At 35.2% G+C, this 20809-nt stretch overlaps 1 protein-coding gene across 1 annotated transcript in view; it reads left to right on the top strand.

The window, feature by feature from the left end:
• Positions 1-20809, top strand: part of FIG4 (FIG4 phosphoinositide 5-phosphatase) — a 68014-nt gene that overhangs the window by 13567 nt on the left and 33638 nt on the right. The window contains exons 4-15 of the mRNA XM_065681086.1: positions 533-689; positions 1887-1937; positions 3930-4078; positions 6789-6917; positions 8463-8563; positions 8984-9146; positions 9776-9873; positions 12112-12245; positions 14138-14254; positions 14701-14746; positions 15977-16125; positions 20003-20169. Coding sequence (XP_065537158.1) covers positions 533-689; positions 1887-1937; positions 3930-4078; positions 6789-6917; positions 8463-8563; positions 8984-9146; positions 9776-9873; positions 12112-12245; positions 14138-14254; positions 14701-14746; positions 15977-16125; positions 20003-20169 — 1461 coding nt within the window. The remainder of the gene's footprint in view (positions 1-532; positions 690-1886; positions 1938-3929; positions 4079-6788; positions 6918-8462; positions 8564-8983; positions 9147-9775; positions 9874-12111; positions 12246-14137; positions 14255-14700; positions 14747-15976; positions 16126-20002; positions 20170-20809) is intronic.

Raw genomic sequence — 20809 nt, 5'->3', positions numbered from 1 at the left:
TTTTAATTTACACATTTATATTGCATTGGAAAGTTTGTTATGATGTTTCCTAATTATATGTAGTAGAGACAACCAAAGAAGCAACTTGGTGAAGAAGCAAGGCTATGCCCTGTAGTGTTAGGGAATGAGGGTGAGGGCTTCTTAAGCCTCTGGTTTTAGGCAGTAAAGTCAGACACTGCCTGTTCTTCTTCCTGTAAAAAGCAAATATACACGTCTTAAGTAGGCAGCAACTTATTCTGAATTTTCAATGCCTTAACTCTGCTACCTAATATTAAAAATATTTACAGTGGAAGGGGGGAAAATAAGTAAAATCTGTGTACTTCATTGGTTGACACCTACTAGGGGAAACCGTAAAACTGTCTATGTGTATCTGTATTTCTGTATGTGTATATATATGCACATTGTATGTAATATTATAAACAAACAAAAATTCTATGAAGTCTTGGAACAATTCTGATGCCGTTTTTCTAAATATATTTGATCAGATCAACACAAACATCCAACTAATACCATTTTAATGCTATTTTAACAGGTTTTGTCAGGTTTTTAGAAGGCTATTACATTGTGTTAATAACAAAAAGAAGAAAAATGGCAGATATCGGAGGTCATGCAATATATAAAATAGAAGATACAAGCATGATCTACATTCCAAATGACTCTGTAAGAGTCACTCATCCTGATGAAGCCAGGTAAATAATGGTGGTACTCTGATCATTTTCTAAGCAGTGGTGAACTGTAACTAGAAATTTCAGTCATGGATTTCCTTCTGTTAGTATGTTATTCAAGCCATTTTATCTTAGTTGATAAATTAACGTGGAAGGATGGAGAATCAGTCACAAGTTCTGTGGCCTCTAGCCTGGAGAGTAAAACAACTGTTACAGCCTTTCAGAGTTTTTTTTGTCCACGTCTTCATGTCACCTATGTGTCAAAGCTACATCCTAGCAAATATGCACCTGGAAGCATCCAATATAAACATTGTTTTTATAAAGGCAAAGTAGTGCTAATGCTGGTTTATACTGTTCAGAGTACAATTCTTCTATTAGTATCTCTAGCATCATGTTAATCTCACTTGATGAGATTTTTTTTTTTTTGACTTTTTTGTGAAAAAAGAAATTTGAGCCTTTGCAAGGTAGCCTTGTAAGAAATGTACAACCATATTCTGGTGGTGTTTTATCAGGGTGGGGGAACTTTACTTCTATGAAATACCAAGCACATGGTATCAATAAACTGCTTTCCAGTCTGTACCAAGTGTGAATAGTCCAAAAGTGATGGATTATGATAAACTGATGTCAGGTAATAAAATCAAGGCAATGGGTTTCCACTTTATTGTATGACTGATTGTAAACCTCAGTGTCCCTCTTAGAATGAAGCGGACTGTATTCTTTAACCTATATCTTTATGGTATTAGCCATTTTTTCATTCATAGAGTGTTACTGAATTTGCAAATTCTTTTCTGAGAATTTGCAAGAGTACAGCATCTTGAAATAGGTATTTCTTTTCTTGTTCATTTATTTGAAAATAACTGTGAAAATCTTTAATTCTTAGATAGTGCTCTTGGGTGTTTGCTTGCATAAGACCTAGAGAAGTTGACTCACATGTGGAAAACAGCGCTACAACTTTATCTGCAACTGCCTAAATAAGCAGAGTACATACATGAGTAGACACTGGGTTAAAAAAAAAAAAAAAGAAAAAACCACTATTTGATTTATTTAATCCAGATGTTGACATTCTAGGGGAATTACCTGTCAAAAGAGTTGCAGTAAGATATGAAGGGAACATATGGCAAGAGTCAATATTTATAAGTAGTTTAATTTCTCAGATTCACTGACTGACTTCTTGGAACTGTATGATTAAACTAAAAATTTCACTTTGAATTGTTTTGCTAGGTATCTGAGAATCTTTCAAAATGTGGATCTTTCTAGCAACTTCTACTTTAGGTAAGTATTAGTTACTAATTCCTTTAAAAAATTGTATACTTACACTTGCTATGAAATTCTGCTTTTGGATTTTGATAACCAACATCTTTAGTATTCTGGGAAAATAAGACACATGATCACTCTGTTTGTCCATTTTCATCTGTGTCTTTTGAACCTGCTTTCTCCTTCAGGAAATTGATTAGAAATAGTCTTCATGAACTATAGAACTATTAGTAGCATGGCAAAAGGTAGACACTGAAATTACTGTTTCCACTGATTGTTTAACCTTGCCAGATTACGCAGATTATCTCTCTATGTGAAAGTATTATAATTTCAAGGGGTTTGCTTGTCCTGTCATTTTGTCTTTTTTGATCTCATTCTCCAGAAATAAAGCTTTGCTTTGATTCACAAAGATAGAGAATAGGTCCTCATCCAAGATACACCCTTCACAGGGTACATCTTTCATAGGGCCTTCTAGGCATTACTGATACTCTTGCTTATTTTTTCATAAATACCATACCTAAGACAAGTTTCTGTGTCCTAGCTACTATAACACATGATGCTTTTGGGACAGCAGAAAAATGGGGGAAATATGGTGGTAAACCTGGCAGTACTAGTTAGAAGCCTTTAAGACTTAAAAAGATAAATGAAAAAAACCCTCCTGTGACTACCAAAAGGTGTGTCATTCTAGAAGATACTTCTTGGAAAATAAAGGCTTCTTGCCGCAACTGTATCTGTGAAGACAAACCTACCAAAGTTTCATGTCTGTGTCATGGTTTTGCATGAAAAGGCTTTTTCATAGTATAAAACCTGAGTTTTTCTTCCACGCTTTGTCTCAGCCTTAACACTATACAACTTCCTTTTTTTATTATCCTGCTCAGAGATGATCAATGTATACTGTTTCTGTGGTCATGTATAAGGGAAAGGATAAGGTTTTTATACGACTCCCTGATAAACACATTTATCAGCTTCATTTAAATTGTTCTTGGCTGAAATCATAGCATATTTTTCTGCATGGTTTTCATATTAATCTGAACAGAATTAGAGGATAGTTACAAGAAAACATTTGGTCTAAGGGGAAAATGGAGGACTAGCCTGAGCAAGTCTTTTACTGGGATACTGTTTAAAGATTCTGTTATATGCAAACTAAGCATGTAACAAACTGGGTTCATTTTTCCTAACAGATAAGCGTGTCAGGTTGTTCTTATGAAAATGTGGTGAATATATTGGTTAGGCTTTGTTATCATTAGTGATAAATCTAAATGTCCAATGTTTAAAATTATTTTTGTAAGTCATTAATCGTAAAAGTAATTACTGATGTATTAGGCTAAAATGGAAATTTGTGTGTATTTCTGATTTAAGTGTTGTGTAAATTTAGTTTCTCCTTAGGGAGATGAATCTTAGTGGCTTATAAAATTTAGCAATTAGTGTAGAGTGTTCTCAATATAAAAGCCATGAGAAGCATAATTTGTTACTGTTATGGAACTAATTAAACAAAACCAGCTTTTGTTTATTCTGCAGCCACTGTCTTAAGATGCATCTGTGCTGCAACCACAAATTTTGAGGACATACAGTTTTTGTCTACCAGAGTTTTGGCTGCTTTGACTTCAGGTAGCAGTTAAAGCATAGTACTTACTTAAAACTCAGAAAAGTGAGGTTGTCTGTATGGGTATTTCCAGTGGAATAGCTATTTTTGATCTTCAGGACTGTTTCTTGGGACATAGTGAATTATGTTTGATATACTTTGTTCAAAAGGCATATTCAGTTTTCAGTTATAAGAATATAAATACAGTTTCAACTATGTACTGTAAACAGTTTCTATGTTGAAAAACTTATTTTAGAAATCCATTGTATTATTTGCCATTATAGAATCTGAATCTGTATATCTTGTTCAAAAGTCTTCTTTTAATGGATAAAATAGTAGTGCTAAATATAAATACAGATGGAGAAGTAAGGGCTTTCAGAAAAGTCCCATGCATCTATAGTTATTAATACATGGTAACTTTCTATCAGTTACAGCTATGATCTGTCTCACTCCCTTCAGTACAATCTTACTGTCCTGAGAATGCCACTTGAGACATTAAAAACTGAAACAACCCAGACCCGACAAGAAAGTTTTGATATATTTGAAGATGAAGGACTTTCAACACAGGGTGGAAGTGGTAAGCAGATATGCCTAATTAAACTGATGTTGGTCAAGAGTACATTAGAGTGTGTTCCACTTAAGTTTAGTTTTGAGAAACATTAGGGTTTTTTGTATTGATCACCAGTCTCATAACAGTTTTGAGTTAATAAAGATTACGTAAAGTCCCAATTACAGGCATTTGAATAATGCAATTTCTAGAGGTGATTAATCATTGTTTTGTTAATTTACATTGCAGCTCAGGGAGATAATTGAAGTTGCTGACATTATTCAGCAATTGATTATTCAACTGACTTGTAAAACTCCCAATAGGAATAAATTACAAAGCGTGGGAAGAAATGACTGATTAATATATTTTTTTATTTGTGTTGGAAAATACTGATGACAGAGGAATTACATGATGCTAGTATCAATTTGATGTAGTAAGCAGTATCAGAAAGTCTGGGAAAAACTATTGATTTCAGTTTGCATCACTTCGGATCAACATATTCATAAGAGTGTAAAGATAACCAGTCAGACAGGAAAACTTTTCTCTCCCTTTTGCTTTGCTCACACTCGCATACAAAAGTTCTCCTGAAATTCTTAATAATGGATTTCATTCTGTTAAGGTTGATGGTTTTTAGTTTTATTGCCCTGTGACTAATTATCTGAGTGCTTGTCAAAATTATGTTTGGGTTTTTTTTTTTTTAACTATTACATATGTGATGCCACATTTTCCTTAACTGTGAAGTACACTGCTACGCTTGATTCATTATGAATACATTGCTCTAAAAGTGGTCTCAAACAGCTGTGGAGATTCAAGTAGCCTTTTTAGTAATAGAACACCATGCCTTTTAAGTACATCACTTATAAGCAGAAGAATAGAGTAGAGCAAGTCTGCTGTGCTGTACTGTCTACTGTAGCAAGTCTGCCTGCTATTTTGCTTAAAACTGTGAACTTGATATGGAAGCCAGCTTAGATGCAACACCTGGATCTGTGCTTATTGTATCTTACTGGTTGTAGAGGCTCAACAGCCTCTCTGTGTTACCACCCTTATTTGTGATCACCTGCTGTGTAACTTCTGTTGCACACAAAATATAATACACGGAGAAACATGATACAAAATCCCACTTGTCCTAAAGTAACTTTGGTTCTTTGAGATACTGTGAATTTCATGTCTTGTCTTCTGCCTCTTTTAACCAAAATGAATCTTCCAAGGCATTGAAGAAAGAATTTATTAGTCCTGCCTTCTGTGCCTGTAAAGGGGACTCTGAAGGTCTGACAAGCACATAGTTAAAATACAGAAATGCTTGAAACAGCCCCAGACCCAAATTTATGCAAGATAAACTTGGACACTCTTTGTCCATCCATTTTTCACACCCTTTTATCACAATGCCTAGAATAGACCTACACTTACTGCAGCTCAGAGAATGGTAATAAACATTAGGTAAGCAAGTAATTGTCTCTGATGCAGGAACTTTCCATGTTAAATAGTTCTAACATTTTTCATACTGTCATTTAAAAGCCTAAATGTAATGCTGTATGCAGTAAACTCTAAATAGTGGAGGGAGCAATAATTCCTCTGCTGTAAAGGCTCTTATCTGCAGGATCCCTCAGGAATCCATACAATGTCATCTCTATGTCTTCGTGAAAACTTTGGAGAAAAAGACTCCATAACCTTGACTCAGCAATGTGCTGATTTCCCATAGATATTAGTAACATATCCTTCATATGATAGAATATGTATAAGAAATAGCCATCTGTCATTCAAGAACAAATTCTCACCAAAGCAATGCTGCTAGAAATGAGAAGGAAGACAAACTGCTAACCAAGTGCTTCACCAAAATGGTTGTATCATTTTTTCCTGGGCTTATGGTAAGTTTGATGACTAGGTAGCAACATTTTGTTCAACAGCTGCATTTTCAGTTTGTCTGTTAGGAGAAATCATCTTTTTCCCCCAGCAGAGGCTATGCTAATTGACATACTGCTATGATATAACTTATCGTGCCAGAAATTTCATTTGCTAAAACTACACAAAAAAATGTAGGTAATAGAGTTCTTGTCCTCTTCCTTTTCCTCAAGACTCATTCAATTCCTTTCACCAGCTTTTAGTGCTAGTTGTCATCTTGGTCTTAAATTTTGAAACAGAAAAAAAACTAGGGTTCCAGTTATATCAGAAATTGAATTTTAATTTGCAAGTTTACAATAGCTCATTTCTTGTGTCAGTGCGTATCAGGAAAACCACTCTAAATTATGTGACAAGGGGATTGATGTGCATTTTGTGAAGGTGGCCAGGGATATACGTGATCTTCCAGAGCTTAATAGATTAACTCCAGAGCTGACTCAGAACTGAAAAGCTTACAAAGTCCTCCTGTGAGGATATGACTATGTTTTCGCCTTAACTGGAATTTACAATTGGGTTTATTTCCCTTACTATCAAATCCTCTGCTGCTACCATGCAGAGATCTCTTTTCAGTACTGTAAATATCAGAAACTTCTGCATGAAGGCACTCGCATACTTAAGTGACTGGCAACCGTAGAAAAATTGCAGATCCTCATAAATGCTGAACTTCATTCAGCATGTGCCTGAAGTTTTCTGTGTTTGGCAAACTTCAAACATGTGGGTAAATGATACGCTGAATTACAAAGGAAAATCAAAATGAAGGTCCAGTGACCTGGATTTTAAATGTCCAGTGCAGGTAAGCTTGCTTCTTAATTGCTAATATATTTTCATTGTAACAACTTCCTAGGTGTATTTGGAATTTGCAGTAAGCCTTACGAAAAGTATGTATGGAATGGCAAGCTCCTGGAGGCAGTGAAAAATACTGTTCATCGTGACTGGCTGCTGTATATTATTCACGGATTCTGTGGGCAATCAAGCATCCTTTTACTGTTGTAAGGAATGTTTTAAAACTTTTTTTAAAAGTTTGAATATGTGAGATACATTGAATGATTTCTTTGTCATGTAAATGCTTTTCAATTTTAGAATTATTGGCTGGCTTTTATTTTCATTACTTTTCTAGGTTTTATGCTAAATAAAAAACACAGTTATGTTGTTATAACAGAATTCTCAGAGAGACACAGTTTATAACCATGGGGTTTAGTAATAAAGAACTTGGGAGGATTTTAAGGCTCAGCTGTATCTTTCCACGTATGTTTGAGGAAAGTGGAAAAAAGCTGAACAGAACTGAACTGCTGACCTAGAAATGTTCTCTCAGTAATCTTTAAAACATTGTTTAGTAACTGAGATTTGCAGAAATTCTTGTATTTATTCCGTTTCTGTTGAAGATGATGATAGAACTTTAGGCCTGCTTTTCGAGTAGAGTCAAGTAAATACTAGGATATCTGAAAATCTTTTTTTCCTGGCTATGTATTATTTAAAATGAGTAAATGGGTTTATGTATATTGTAGTATTAGCAGAAAAAGCCCACATGCATATCACACTCCAAAAAAATGCCATCTCGACATCTTGGTAAGAATTTAGTATATTACAGACACACTCTAATTTAATCATCAAGAGCATAATGTTTGTTTAAAAGCCTGTCAACAAAGTATCTGGGCAAGCAAATACAATTGCGAAGTTAAGGTTAGTGGTGTCCGTAAAATTTGATTTTAGGGTGTTTTTTTTATGATTATAAGGCTGCTGGTCATTGGCTTAGTCCCCACACAGAAAGCTAAATCCATTTTTTATATACCACTATTTCATCTGTGGTCTTACATAATCAATGTAGTAGTAGAGGATCTTACCACGAGCATTACGCCTGCAGCTACTTCATGTGTGGCGTTAGTCTTTGCTCTAAGTATTTGATGAACAAATGTCTTCTTTCCTCTTTCTTGTGCCTCCCTTGCACTAAGTAAGTAGTGATAGTCATGCTAGGCATCTCATTCTATCTTTTTTGTTTGTTTTTAATTAATAAAAAGAAAAGCCTAAAAGGAAGCCACCACTGCATCTGTAGCTGTTTGTCTCTGGTTGTCAGTTGTTGTTACCTAAGTAGTTGCAAATTTATCTACTTTTCCAGACAAATAATTAGAGGGTGACTGGTGTACCTGATCTGAAAATAGAAGCTCCTAGACTTCTAGGAGCTTCAATCCCAGTATTCACTAAAGCAGTATTGGTGGCACATCGTGAATCTTGGGCCTATTTCACTTCTGTTGCCACTTCATAAAATAGAAATACTTCTGTATGATGCGAGAAGTGGTTGATGTAATGTAGATTCCATTTTCAGAGTTCTTAAAAACCATTGTTGAAAAAGCCTATGCTCTCTCCCAGCTGCAAAAGAAGTTTGGAAGTGGTACTCATCACCGTTAAGGATATGTCAGGAAATCATATGTTTCAGTTTTGTACACTTTTTTAAAGAATTTGTGCTTAAAGTAAGTGAATGAAAAATTGCATGTGAAATGTAAACCTTAACTTCTCTCTCAAGAACTGTTAATTTATGGTCGCCCTATATACGTCACTCTGATAGCTAGAAGATCAAGCAAATTTGCTGGAACACGTTTTCTGAAACGAGGAGCAAACTGTGAGGTAAATTAAATCTGATTTTAGGGGTTCGCTCGTACCCTCCCCAACTATATGAAAGCTTGAGCTTGACTGAGTGGAGAACTGAAATGTTTTAGAGGGTTGTTACAGTTTTGGCTGTAAATTCTGCTATTAGATAATGTTATCATATTCTTAATTGAGATAATAAAGCTGTTCTTAAGATAATAAGTCTTAACCAGCAATAATTCTTTTACACTTACAGTTAATGTTATTTCTAAAATAGAGGGGGGGGAAAAATCTGATAATATGTATTTAGGGACAAATGGGAATTTAACCTTCAGTGGTGTTCTCACTACTGTGATATGGTGTCTTACAGTTTAATTGTATGTAATGATCAGTTCTCTATAATGCATGGAGCCCTGAAGTGTCGTGTCTATACCATACATATATTTCTGTTTGTTTTAGGGAGATGTTGCTAATGAAGTAGAAACTGAACAAATACTTTATGATGCTTCAGTTATGTCATTTTCTGCGGGAAGTTATTCATCCTATGTTCAGGTTCGAGGATCTGTCCCTCTGTACTGGTCACAAGATATTTCAACTATGATGCCTAAGCCACCCATAACATGTATGTACAAATTCTTTGTGGTAGATTATAGCTAGCACTGTCCCTTACAGGAACACCGGAGACAGTAAGCAAAAGCTAAAAATGAACAAATTGTCTATGCGTTTGTTCTTTGGGAAGCTGTAAGTTAAGGTAGATCGATGTTCTTTATAATAAGCATCATGGCATACAGCTTTTTATACGGTTGAATGTTTGTATTTGGTGAAACTGAATTGAAAACAATCTCTGTCTTAGACTTCACATTCAGAAATGGAATACAAAACCTTCTGTTTGAACATGTCAGCTTTCTTTATGCTTATTTTGTATACAAAATCAGTTACATGTACCTTTGTATTGTGAATAAAATTTTGAGCCTATTGAAAATTGAAAAAGTCTGGGCTAACTTTAGTGGGGCCAGAATAATTGTTCTGTGTAAGCATCTCATTAAAGTTTTGGTGAAGAAGTTGCTTCCAATTTGGAAAAGGGAAGGTTTTTGTTAACAGCTTTTGCATGAAAAGAGGGGGAAGTATGTAATTGTATCATTACTATCAAAGAGTTAGCATGTGTTTTGTGAAGAGTAAGTTTAGGGGAAAGTTATCTGAGTGACTCTGCAGCTCACTTAATATTGTCCTGAATTTATGTATTTATTGCAGTGGACCAAGGAGATCCTTTTGCACATGTTGCTGCTCTTCACTTTGACCAAATGCTTCAGAGATTTGGCTCTCCCATTATTATTTTGAATCTTGTGAAGGTACAAACATTTTAGTATGTTCTATATGTTTTCTAATTTTAATATTATACTTCTGTAGAATCTGTGTAATTTTTCATTATGTTCATCTATGTTCTAAGCTCACAAAATGCATTATTTTCTTCAGAAATTTCATCCTGTGCAGTACAGTACGTAACTCTGCTGCCACTACCACTTTTCAAAACAGAAGTTGACCATGTTTGTAGCCCTCTTACAGTAACCTTTTGCTGTTGCTTTCAGGTTTTTTCTATTACCGTTTAGATGTAAGTCCAAATAAATTTACCAATAAATTTAGTTGAGCACCAAAACCTCTAAAATAGTATGGTTTCATGCAAAGTGAGGTTTGTAGGCTTCTTGACACTGATGACTAAGTTATTTGAAAGATTATGATGACGACTTCCCTTCTTTATTTTGCTCTGCCTGGTAGAGTTATGGAAGTATGAGCAGGATAGAAAACTGAAGCTTTTGATGTTAGCTGGTGGGCAGTGCAATTGTCAGCCTGGCTGAACTAATTGGGGGAGCTTCATTGATTGCTGCAGTAATTCAATTCACTCCTGTGTAACAGGTTGAGGTACAAAGCCTGGATTCTGGGTGGCACTGTAATTTTGGTTATTACATCTTGTATTTGTGTTGTGGTTTTTTTCGTTTCATTTTTTTCTGTTCTGGTCCAGCCATTTTCTGTGGTGGTGGCTGGTTCCGCATTTGAATGTAATATATTGATTGTTTTGCTTAAATCATATCTTAATTCTTTTTTGTCTTTAAAAAATCATTTATCGTGTTGTAGAACTATACTCAGCAGAAAAAAAACACCTTTTATGTGCATGCAGGACCTATTCCTGGTATTAAAAAACAGGGAAAATTCAAAAGGAATGGTTTTAAAACCCTTTAAGTTATAATAAATGGAACTAGTTAATCTATTTTCTATTTCTAGAAGCTTTCCTGTGTAGGAGTGATTTTAAGACTGTCCAGGAGTCTGTGGAATCAACACAGGGTAGCATTTGTTGACAAAATTATTTTATCCTTGCAGCCATAGATTTCAAAAGCCATTGTTATAGGCTCACATGACCTTGACACGTGAATCATTATACGCTTTTATTCACAGGGCTTTTTACACAGTGGCTGCAAACGTGTCTTTCCCTCTCTAGATGCTCAATATTAAAACGTTAAAGTTCATGTTCCTTTATTACTGGACTAGATGATCTCCAGAGGTCCCTTCCAACACTAATGATTCTGTGATTAGAATCATAGAATTATAGAATAATTAGGGTTGGAAAGGACCTTAAGATCATCTAGTTCCAGCCCCCCTGCCATGGGCAGGGACACCTCACACTAAAATATGCCACTCAAGGCTCTGTCCAACCTGGCCTTGAACACTGCCAGGGATGGATCATTCACAACTTCCTGGGCAACCCATTCCAGTGCCTCACCACCCTTACGCTAAAGAACTTCCTCCTTATATCCAATCTAAACTTCCCCTGTTTAAGTTTTAACCCGTTACCCCTTGTCCTATCACTACAGTCCCTAATGAAGAGTCCCTCCCCAGCATCCCTATAGGATATAAATCTATGCCTTCCTCTATCTGTCTGTAATGGAAATTTGTTAATTAGTAATGAATGCATTAGGTTATATATTTAAAGAAGTTTTTATAATGTAGGTTCAGTAGAGGTTTTAGTTTGGATGAAGTTAAGAGGAAAGCCATGCTAATATATGGAGTACCAACACATATATGATATTTTCAGAGAATGGCAACAAAACTAAATTACTTTTTTTTTTTTTTTTTTTAATTATTGCAAAGCTGGGAGATGGTAGCTGTTGTTCCCCGTCTCCTATCAGTAGTGGAGAAGAATTTGCCTGCTTTCTCTTGTACCCCAGAAGTAAACGGGACATTTTCATTTTTTGCTTGTCTTTTTCTTTCTCTCTTATCTTTGTCCATTTTTTCTATTACCCCTTCTGTTTCTGTGTGCCCTTCTTTGCTGTTACTGGGTTCCATTTTTCAGCCAATGATTATGCACAGTTGAAACAAGTGACTTTTGCTACTAATACAGATCAATTGTTAAAACCCCAGAATGTTTAGATTTTTCTGTCTCTTAATGACTTAATTGTAGTATTTATGAAGAACTGCCTACTGTTACAGCTTCCACTTTAAATTTCTGCTATATATACGTACATGTATATGTATATGTGTTGCATACATTTGTTAGTGAAAATTGTAAATTTAACTTCCTTCTCTTTTTGCTAAAGGAACGTGAAAAAAGAAAGCACGAAAGGATTCTTAGTGAAGAGCTTGTTGCTGCTGTGACATATCTCAACCAATTTTTGCCCCCAGAGCATGCAATTATATATATTCCCTGGGATATGGCCAAATACACGAAAAGGTAGAAAAGATCCTTCTTTGTACTAGTGCTTTAGCCACAGTGAAAATAACTATGCTACTGTGTTGTTTTCCAATTGAATGTACTGTCAGTGAATGATGGGAGAATTTTATAAAGACCTACGGGCAGAGTAAACCCTCAACTTTTTTGGAGGATTTTTAATGTTTTCTGTGTTTTCTTATGAAAGTGGAGCAAGGCCTGAAAACTTTTAAATTCTCTGCAAAAGAAAATTTTTAGAAAAAGCTATTAGAAAGACATAAAAATTCACTTTTTATTTTGAATTAGTCAAAACAGTGCATTTGTCAGATACTGCTTCTCAGTCACTGAATTTATTGAGTTACAAAATTTTGAAAAACAAGGGGTTTCATATCAGTCACTCTTTTCAGTTTCCTTTACCAAAAGGAAATGAGGTCATTAATATAAATTTTTTAAAACATTCATATTGTTAGAAGCATGTATTTTAGAAAGGCAAAATATATTCAGTAACTTTATTTTACACTTTTGCACAATAGAATGCTGTACTAGAATTATGTGAAAAGGGTGAATATTTTCCTTAAATGTAGAACTATTTACAAGGCACAAACGTTTTAAATCTGCAGGTATAGATTGCTATTCTGAAGTAACACACAATTCGGTTGTAAAGTTCTCCGATCTGCATATGTCTACTGTATCTTATTAATGCCAGAAACTGTAGAAGGATAAGAATTAGTGGGTCAACTTTCAGGTATTTGTTACTATGTCAGTCTGAGTAAAACAATGGGAAAATTGGTATGGTTCAAGGGGCAGGAATAAAATTGTGTTTTCAGTTAAAATTTTATGGAAAAGCTTTGCAAAAAATCCCTATTCGCTATTTGAAATTACAAGTTCGTTGATACAGTTGGTCATGGGGGTGTGAAACTTTAAAGTTTGACTTAAAGAGTAGTGCTTTCACACTACTTTTTTTGTTCTAAAATGGCATTGTGTACTGTTGGATGCACACACGATTGTTTGTGTTACCATGAAATAGCAAATCTCAAAATAAGGCTAGATTTCCTTTCAGAAGATATGCTAGTTCCAAGTTCTTGATGTTCCTCTTGAGTGATGCTGATGAAGCTTTGGGGTCTGTCCTATCTGAGAAATGATACTAGGTGATCCAAGGATTCCCGCTCTATCTTTAGGTTTAATGTATGTTTATCTACCCTACTACAGATATAAATATACCTGAGGTCTTTGAACAAGATTATTTATAAAAGCAAAAGATATTCAGGAATGGAAGATAATGTATATGACTGCTTAAGGAACCGCCAGTTTCAGGAATACTGAGAACATGTTTGCTTTAACATGTAGTTTTGAAGGTCTGCTGGAAAGCAGTACTAGTTTTATTACTTGAAGTGTAAACACTGTAATAAAAACTGAGTAAACTTTATTTGAATATAAAATTGAGTCAGCCGAAGTTGAAGTCCCTCACAATGAATGGTTGGATGCCCTAATCTGAGCAGGAGGTACAAGAAATCATGAAGGCCACACACAGAAAAAAGCTGAGCAAAACAACACCTTGCAAACAAAATGTATTTTCTGCCTCATTCTTAATTTGCAAAGCACTGAAAGTTTGTTAGGGGAAAATTAGTGTGATATGAAAGTGAAGAAGTTTCAGAGTTTTTGAGTCTTCCACTTCTAATTTATGTAATTCATTTTAATAAAAGTAAATAAAATTGCTCAGATACAGTCAGTGTTTCCTAAGTCTGTAAAATCTGAGAAAACTATAGACATAATTACTGTTGGTTAAATAAAGCTGTGGTGTTAATCTTTATTTAAATAATTTTTGTTATTGAAAGACCTTCCAAGCAGTGAAATTTTTTAGTATAAATGTATCTTGACTATGTTTTGTTTTGTTTTGTTTTGTTTTTTCCTCTTAGCAAACTTTGCAATGTTCTTGATAGACTGAATGTGATTGCAGAAAGTGTAGTAAAGAAGACTGGATTTTTTGTGAATCGACCTGATTCCTACTGCAGTATCCTGCGGCCAGATGAAAAGTACGTATAATTTAATTGATGCATAATGAATAACATCTATTCCTTGGAGAGCTGTCGGCGATTTCTGTGCTGTTACTTTATTTCTTGTGACTAGAATCAATATGAGGGGAGATTTAAATCAACTAGTTTGTGCTACCATGTATGCTGGGCCTCTCTACCTTCCAGTTGCTGGCATTGTACCTACTTCAACTTTTGTGCACTGAAGAAAATTTGTATGGCTTTGGAATATTTCCAGGAGATTTTGGTTGGTTGGTCATGATGTTATTTAAATACAACATCTTACTGTGGTGTAGAGTTTTCACTGCCTTTGCTATTCAGGGACATCAATTTTGCTGTGTGGCAGGTTTTTAATTGCCACTGTTTTTCACTGAGCAGATCAATACATGGTATGACATATCATTATTTTAAACTTACTTGTATGACATTCTCTTTTGTTTCTCTTTCAGATGGAATGAACTGGGAGGTTACGTTGTTTCCACTGGTCGCTTGCAGGTACTAAATTGTACTTTATTAATTCACAGTTACAGTGACGTAGATCAGTACTTCCAAACCAGCAGTGAACCATTTAATTTAAATATACTTGATGGGTGTGTTTAAATTAATAATTATAGTAAAGAGCATTATTGCTGTCCATCCCAGAAATCCAATTGGAAAAGAGGTCTTAGAGTTCTTGCATGGTACCACAACAGTTCTTGCTGTTGGAATGTAATTTTTGCTGGAGGTAGTCTGAGAAATGTTTGTATTTTAAACAGGTTTCCATTACTATTTAGTCTGCAGTGTTACCAGTGCATTGACAGTTAAAACAGCAGCATTTTAGCAAACTGCATAATATCATGTTACACAGAGAAGGTGAGGAATAAACATACTTAAGCCTGGTGACATTCATAGACGTTTTCACCAGTACTGAATAATCTGTATTTTGTTACAATTTCCATCAGTAAAAGAAAATAAAACTAGAAGCACTGCTTAACACTGGGAATGAGTATTTTATCTACCTCTTAACTTTAATCACTTGTGTATCACTGTTAGAATACATTTAAGCATTGGGATCATAGTTCATCTCTGAATCTTGAGTCACACCCAAAAGTGCTACTTTATTAAGGCAATGAATTTTAGTTGACTAGTTTGGATGTAGCCATATATGTTTAAGCACAAGAACTTCCCATGCCTGATATAGTAAACTATGTTTCTTGCAGTTGTTCATAATATAAAACAACTTTGTGTGCATTATGGAATTGACAAATGGTGATGCAAACTGTGTAAAAGAATACGTGCATGACTGTGACCTTGAGTTTGCGTGTGTTGCTCCAGATACAGAAACCTTAAAAGATAAGCACCATCACAGTAGAACCATGGCAAGACATGAGTGCTTATTTTTTTGCAGTAGTCGCAACATAACTTGAAAATAAGACCTCCTTCACTGAAATAACGTAGTTTTTCTCATTAAGGTGAATCTTTAGGGCTGTTTGTGAATAGGAGAGACGTAGTTTGTGTAATGATAAAAGCAAGAATATTTTGAAAGTAGGCATTACAGCAGTCCGATGTAGCTTGCTAGAGATTGAGTTGCTTTTCAACATCTTTAGAAATGGCTTACCTCAAATTTTTGTGAACTGATTTAATTTGAGATTTGGCCAGTCTTGGATAGTAGAAAAAAAAGTAATAATTGTGCGTATAGTAATTTGTTAATTAAGAAAAATCTGTTTATTTGGATTGCTTTCTCAGACAGGAGTTCTGCGAACCAATTGTGTGGACTGTTTAGATCGCACTAACACGGCCCAGTTTATGGTGGGAAAATGTGCTTTGGCGTACCAACTCTATTCATTGGGATTGATTGATAAACCAAATTTGCAGTTTGATACGGACGCTGTTAGGTAAGATATATTAATAAAGTGTGTCATGGTTTTATTTTTTTAATTTTGTCAAGAGATTTAGAAAAATTCTATAGTAGAAGAGTGCAGTTCTTTCTGTTGGAATGATTTAATAATATTTATTCATCCAAGTTTAAAAGGTCTTCCGTACTTGAACTCTTCTTGAGAAAATCCAGTAATGCTGAAAATTTATTATTCTGGAAAAGTATGTTAATCAGATTTCTTTTAACATAACTGCTTGACTTCATTCTCTTTGTTTGCCTAAACTTACAGCTAAAAGTTTTCCTTTAAATAAGTGTAACAAAACCCCCACCCCAGTCTTTTACTTGCTTGGGGCAAAATGCTGACGAAAAATGAAAACTGAAATAAGTACATGCTTTTATGGAGAATGCTAAACTGATACTTGTATGGCAGTCCATCTTACCTTGCTATTTCTTACTTTTCCTTTGGATAAAATGTTGTGCTTTTTGACTTATTGAACAGAAGTTTTCAGCAAAGTTGTTCTCTCAGATCAAGTATCCATGATACTTATCAAAGCATCCTCAAACCATTTAAGAAAACTGAGCATTTAAATTGAAGTGCTTTGGGGGTCGTGGGAACTAAGCTACTTAATTTGTGAACAAGCTTCAGAAAATAACATAAGAGTGCTTGAGGTGATGTGGTTTTATTCCTTAAATATGTTGTCATGACTGTGAAACTGAGGGCTTCATTTCTGGTTTTGAGTAGTGGCTTGATAGTTTTAGAACATGGAGATGTAACTCATATTTCAGAAAAGACAAAGTACTCAGTCGTACCTTTACTCAAGGCATACCTTCAGCTGCTCTTCTTTTCCCATTAGCTTCCAGGGGTTGGTAGGTGCCATAGAAATAACCTTACTTGCAGCACGTTGGCTCACTGTGCAAGCGGTGGCTGCTGGCTGCCTGATGGCCAAAGAGAGCACCCACTGGCTGGCTTCCTTATTGTGCAGTACTTGTCATCCACAGTGTCCCAGCTGCTAGGTGCTAAATGTTTAGGTCTGGAAACAGCTGCTGCTACACATACCAGTTGCTGTGCAGCCTTCTGGAGACTCAGCAGTCTGTACTCTTGGATTCTAACTAAAGGGGATCCAGGAGGTGGACAGGTCTCTAATACCCGCTCTGGTATTTCCAACATCTACCATTTACTTCAGCACCTCAGACTGGATTTTACTGTCTTTCCTTAGGCTTCACAACCTCCCCCATTCCTACCCTATTTTGGGAGACCAGATTTCCTCTGTTGTTTCCTGCTGCAATAATCCTATGTTTCCTGTCTATCTTTTCTACCTCCACTTTACTTTCTATGCTCCGACCACCCAAATGTCCATCTCTTACCATTGTCTCTCAAGAGTACAGTGGTTGCTTTGTCTATGAATGTCCTGATATCTTATTTCTCATTATTCTCTGAAATATGGCTGTTAGCCTGGCATAAAATGTTACTTTCATCTGCCTGCATTTGACTTTATTTATTTTTATTCTCTCTTGCAATAGATGTCAATCTGAAACAGATTTTGTCATCTAAGACTTGTTTCTGAATTAGTATATTCAGAATAATTAAAAAATTCTCCATAACACAACAAATTCTGATGACAAGCATGTGCTAGCTATACTGTCTCCAAGGTGCAGTCTTTCACTTTGGGCTCCTGCATTCTTGTTCCCTGCATTGCCTTTCATTGAGTATGTGCTTCCTGTATGCTGTCTCTTCATTTACACTTTTCTAACTGGCCAAACAGGGTAATCAGTAGCAGCCTGTCATCCTTAGTTTAGCTAATGTGTCTGAAAAAGTAACTGATTTTCATCACATTCTTTAACTGTCCTTATAATTCTGACTTCTCTCATGTGGTCTCATGGGCTGGCTACAATTCAGGATATCTTTTGAACTAGATTTCTGAAGTCAGCATTTTATTTTGTTTGGCCATTGTGAAGGGTATGAACAGGATATGCATCTTGAACAGTGCTATTTTGTGTCTAGCCAGATTAATCTTAATGAGTTTGTTGCACAAGACCATTTCTGTAAGCTGTATTTCTCAGTGATTCCTTCACTTTAACTGTTTCTTATGTGGAGAATTTCCTAGGCAAAGTGTATCTTAGCAGCTCATTTTATCACATGTAGTTAACTTCTCTTTCTACAGAAAACCAGACTTTGACTGCAGGCTTAGTATTTTGAGGCTGTGGAAGGTTAATTTGTTTCTATAGGTCTTTTCCAAATCAAGTGGATCATTGTCCTTAATGAATTTAAAAGTTGTCTGTTTTCTGTGAACCTTTATTGCAAGGTCATTGATTCATCAATACTCCATAGCTGACTGGGAAATTTTTTGAGAGGTATCATCCTTTTACCTGCCAGTTTTTGTTTTGAATCAGTTATTTAGCTTTTAGTTGACCAGTCGTCCTTCTGCTTGTATTGAAAAAACCCAACAAAATAAACAAAAACCAAACCAAACAACAACAACAAAACAAAACCCAAACCCAAAACCAAAAACAAGAACAAAACAACCCAGAAAACCCAAAGAAACAAATTAGCATATATGATATCATAAGCTCTGAACAGTTTGTTGTTTAGTTTATTTCTGCTGTTGTTTTTGGGTTGTGTTCATTGTAGTTGGGGGGGGTTAAGTTAATAAGCAGATGTTTCCTCGTAATTGATCTTTTCGCGCTTGAACATAGGCAGAAGATTTGCTGGACAGGTATTTTGTTTTTGCAGAGATTGACTGGCTGCTTGGATAAGTGTTCTTCATTCAGTACCTTTGAGGACTTCAGTCAGATGGATGCTTTTGCTGATTTGATTTGATCGTTTTTTATTTTTGTTATTTGTTCCTTCCCTCCTTTATGCTTCTTAAGTATTACAGTGTATCCTGTGCAGATGCCTGATTTCCTGTGTTTTGCTATATTCATGTGAAATGCATTTTCACAGATTTGCTTGTGGTTTGGTGGTTGTTGTTGTATTGTCCTGGTTTAGTTGGTTGACTCTTAACTAAAAATTCAGCCTCTTTTAGTAAGATGTTATGCTTGTCATTGTCTTGCTCAAGCAAGAAGTATTTTTCAGTCTGTTATTTTCTGGGCTAGGATAGCCTTATTTTCTGGGACTGTGTTTTTGTCATTGTTGGGGAGCTCTTGATAATTTTTGCTGTTTCGATTGCTCTCAGTTTGGAGTCTGCTGTCAACTTATTGATGATAGCGGACTGTCCTGGTTTTAGCCAGCTCTCCTTGTTCATCTTAGCAGCCAACTCTTTCTTACCTTCTTCTTACATCATGTTTTTCCGGCTCCAGCAAACGGTATTTGCCATTCACATTTCTTACAAGTCATGTTTATTCAGTTTGTGCCTTTCAGCCATCATTATTGTAACTAGGGAGATTTTGGGAAAATTACGATAACTTCATTCCCAGTGGCTGTGACGGTAAACATAGCCTTGAGTTATTGAAGTGTTCTGTCCCATTTAGTGTATTTAAAATACCTTAGTTTGTGAAGGCGTACAGTTTGTTTTCCCCCTGCACACTAGTAGGACATGTTAATCTTCTTGAATCTACAGAAATGTATATTCTGTAGTGTGAGCACATTCTGACACATTATAAATTAGTGAAAATCTAAGTTTAATGATTTTTAGTGATTATTGCATCTGAATAAAATGTCCACATACTTACCTCAATAAAGAATAGAGATATCTTGAAATTTGAGTGTTTGTAAGTTAATAGCTTCATTACTATCACGTTAATGAAATACCAGTTTTTGTAAACCGGCAGAAGTACTTAGGAGAAGAAAATGCATTGTTAAACGGAAAGACTTTATTATTACAGTACTTTATTTTTTTTTCTGCTAAAAAACTTTTTTTCATTAGTTTGATAGATGACACATTTTGCTTTTCCTTCAGATTGTTTGAGGAATTATATGAAGATCATGGAGACACACTTTCTCTGCAGTATGGAGGTTCTCAGCTTGTCCACAGAGTAAAAACCTATAGAAAGATAGCTCCATGGACTCAGCATTCCAAAGATATTATGCAAACACTCTCAAGATACTATAGTAATGCTTTCTCAGGTAAATTGAATTTCAAATGCCTTTTTTTTTTTAAGCCATTATTTAAAAAGCATTTTACTTGTGATGCTTCAATAATCCATACTGTGATCTTACGACAGAGATCCTCTGTATTATAGTTTCCAAATAATTTGGTAAAATATGATGGCTGTTCTGATTTGATGAAGTATTTATATCCTACGTAAGTGGAAGTTGTAGCATGCAGCATTATTTGATAAAAGTTAGTGAAATGATGTAAGAAGTATTTTGGAAATGTACACATGTAGCACTGACAGTGTCAGTGGCATCTGTAGAGCTGTAGAGAAGCAGGTAGCTGTTACAGAGCTGTTAAAGTGATGGGCAGAATGACTTCAACAAATAAAAGAAAACTGGTAAATCTAAACACAAGTAGAATGCTTTGAATAGAGTATTTCTTGTGGTATTTCTTAGGACTTCAAATAAAAAGCAAGCTCTGATGTATGTAATTGTTTTGTATGAATAGAAGTTCCAAACTGTTGAATCTGTGGTAGAGAAGACAAAATTAAACTAAAAAAGCAAGATCAACCAAGTAAACAACCTATTTTTGTGGGGGTTAAATAAGTTGTAAAATACTAACTTACTGCTCTACTAGCTTGTATCAGTCACTGATACTGTTCTACTTCAT

This window comes from Lathamus discolor, chromosome 5 (assembly GCF_037157495.1).
Source record: "Lathamus discolor isolate bLatDis1 chromosome 5, bLatDis1.hap1, whole genome shotgun sequence".
Classification (NCBI taxonomy): Eukaryota; Metazoa; Chordata; class Aves; order Psittaciformes; family Psittacidae; genus Lathamus; species Lathamus discolor.
The sequence above is the reverse complement of the archived record's forward strand: the minus strand, read 5'-3'. Positions and strand labels throughout refer to the sequence as shown.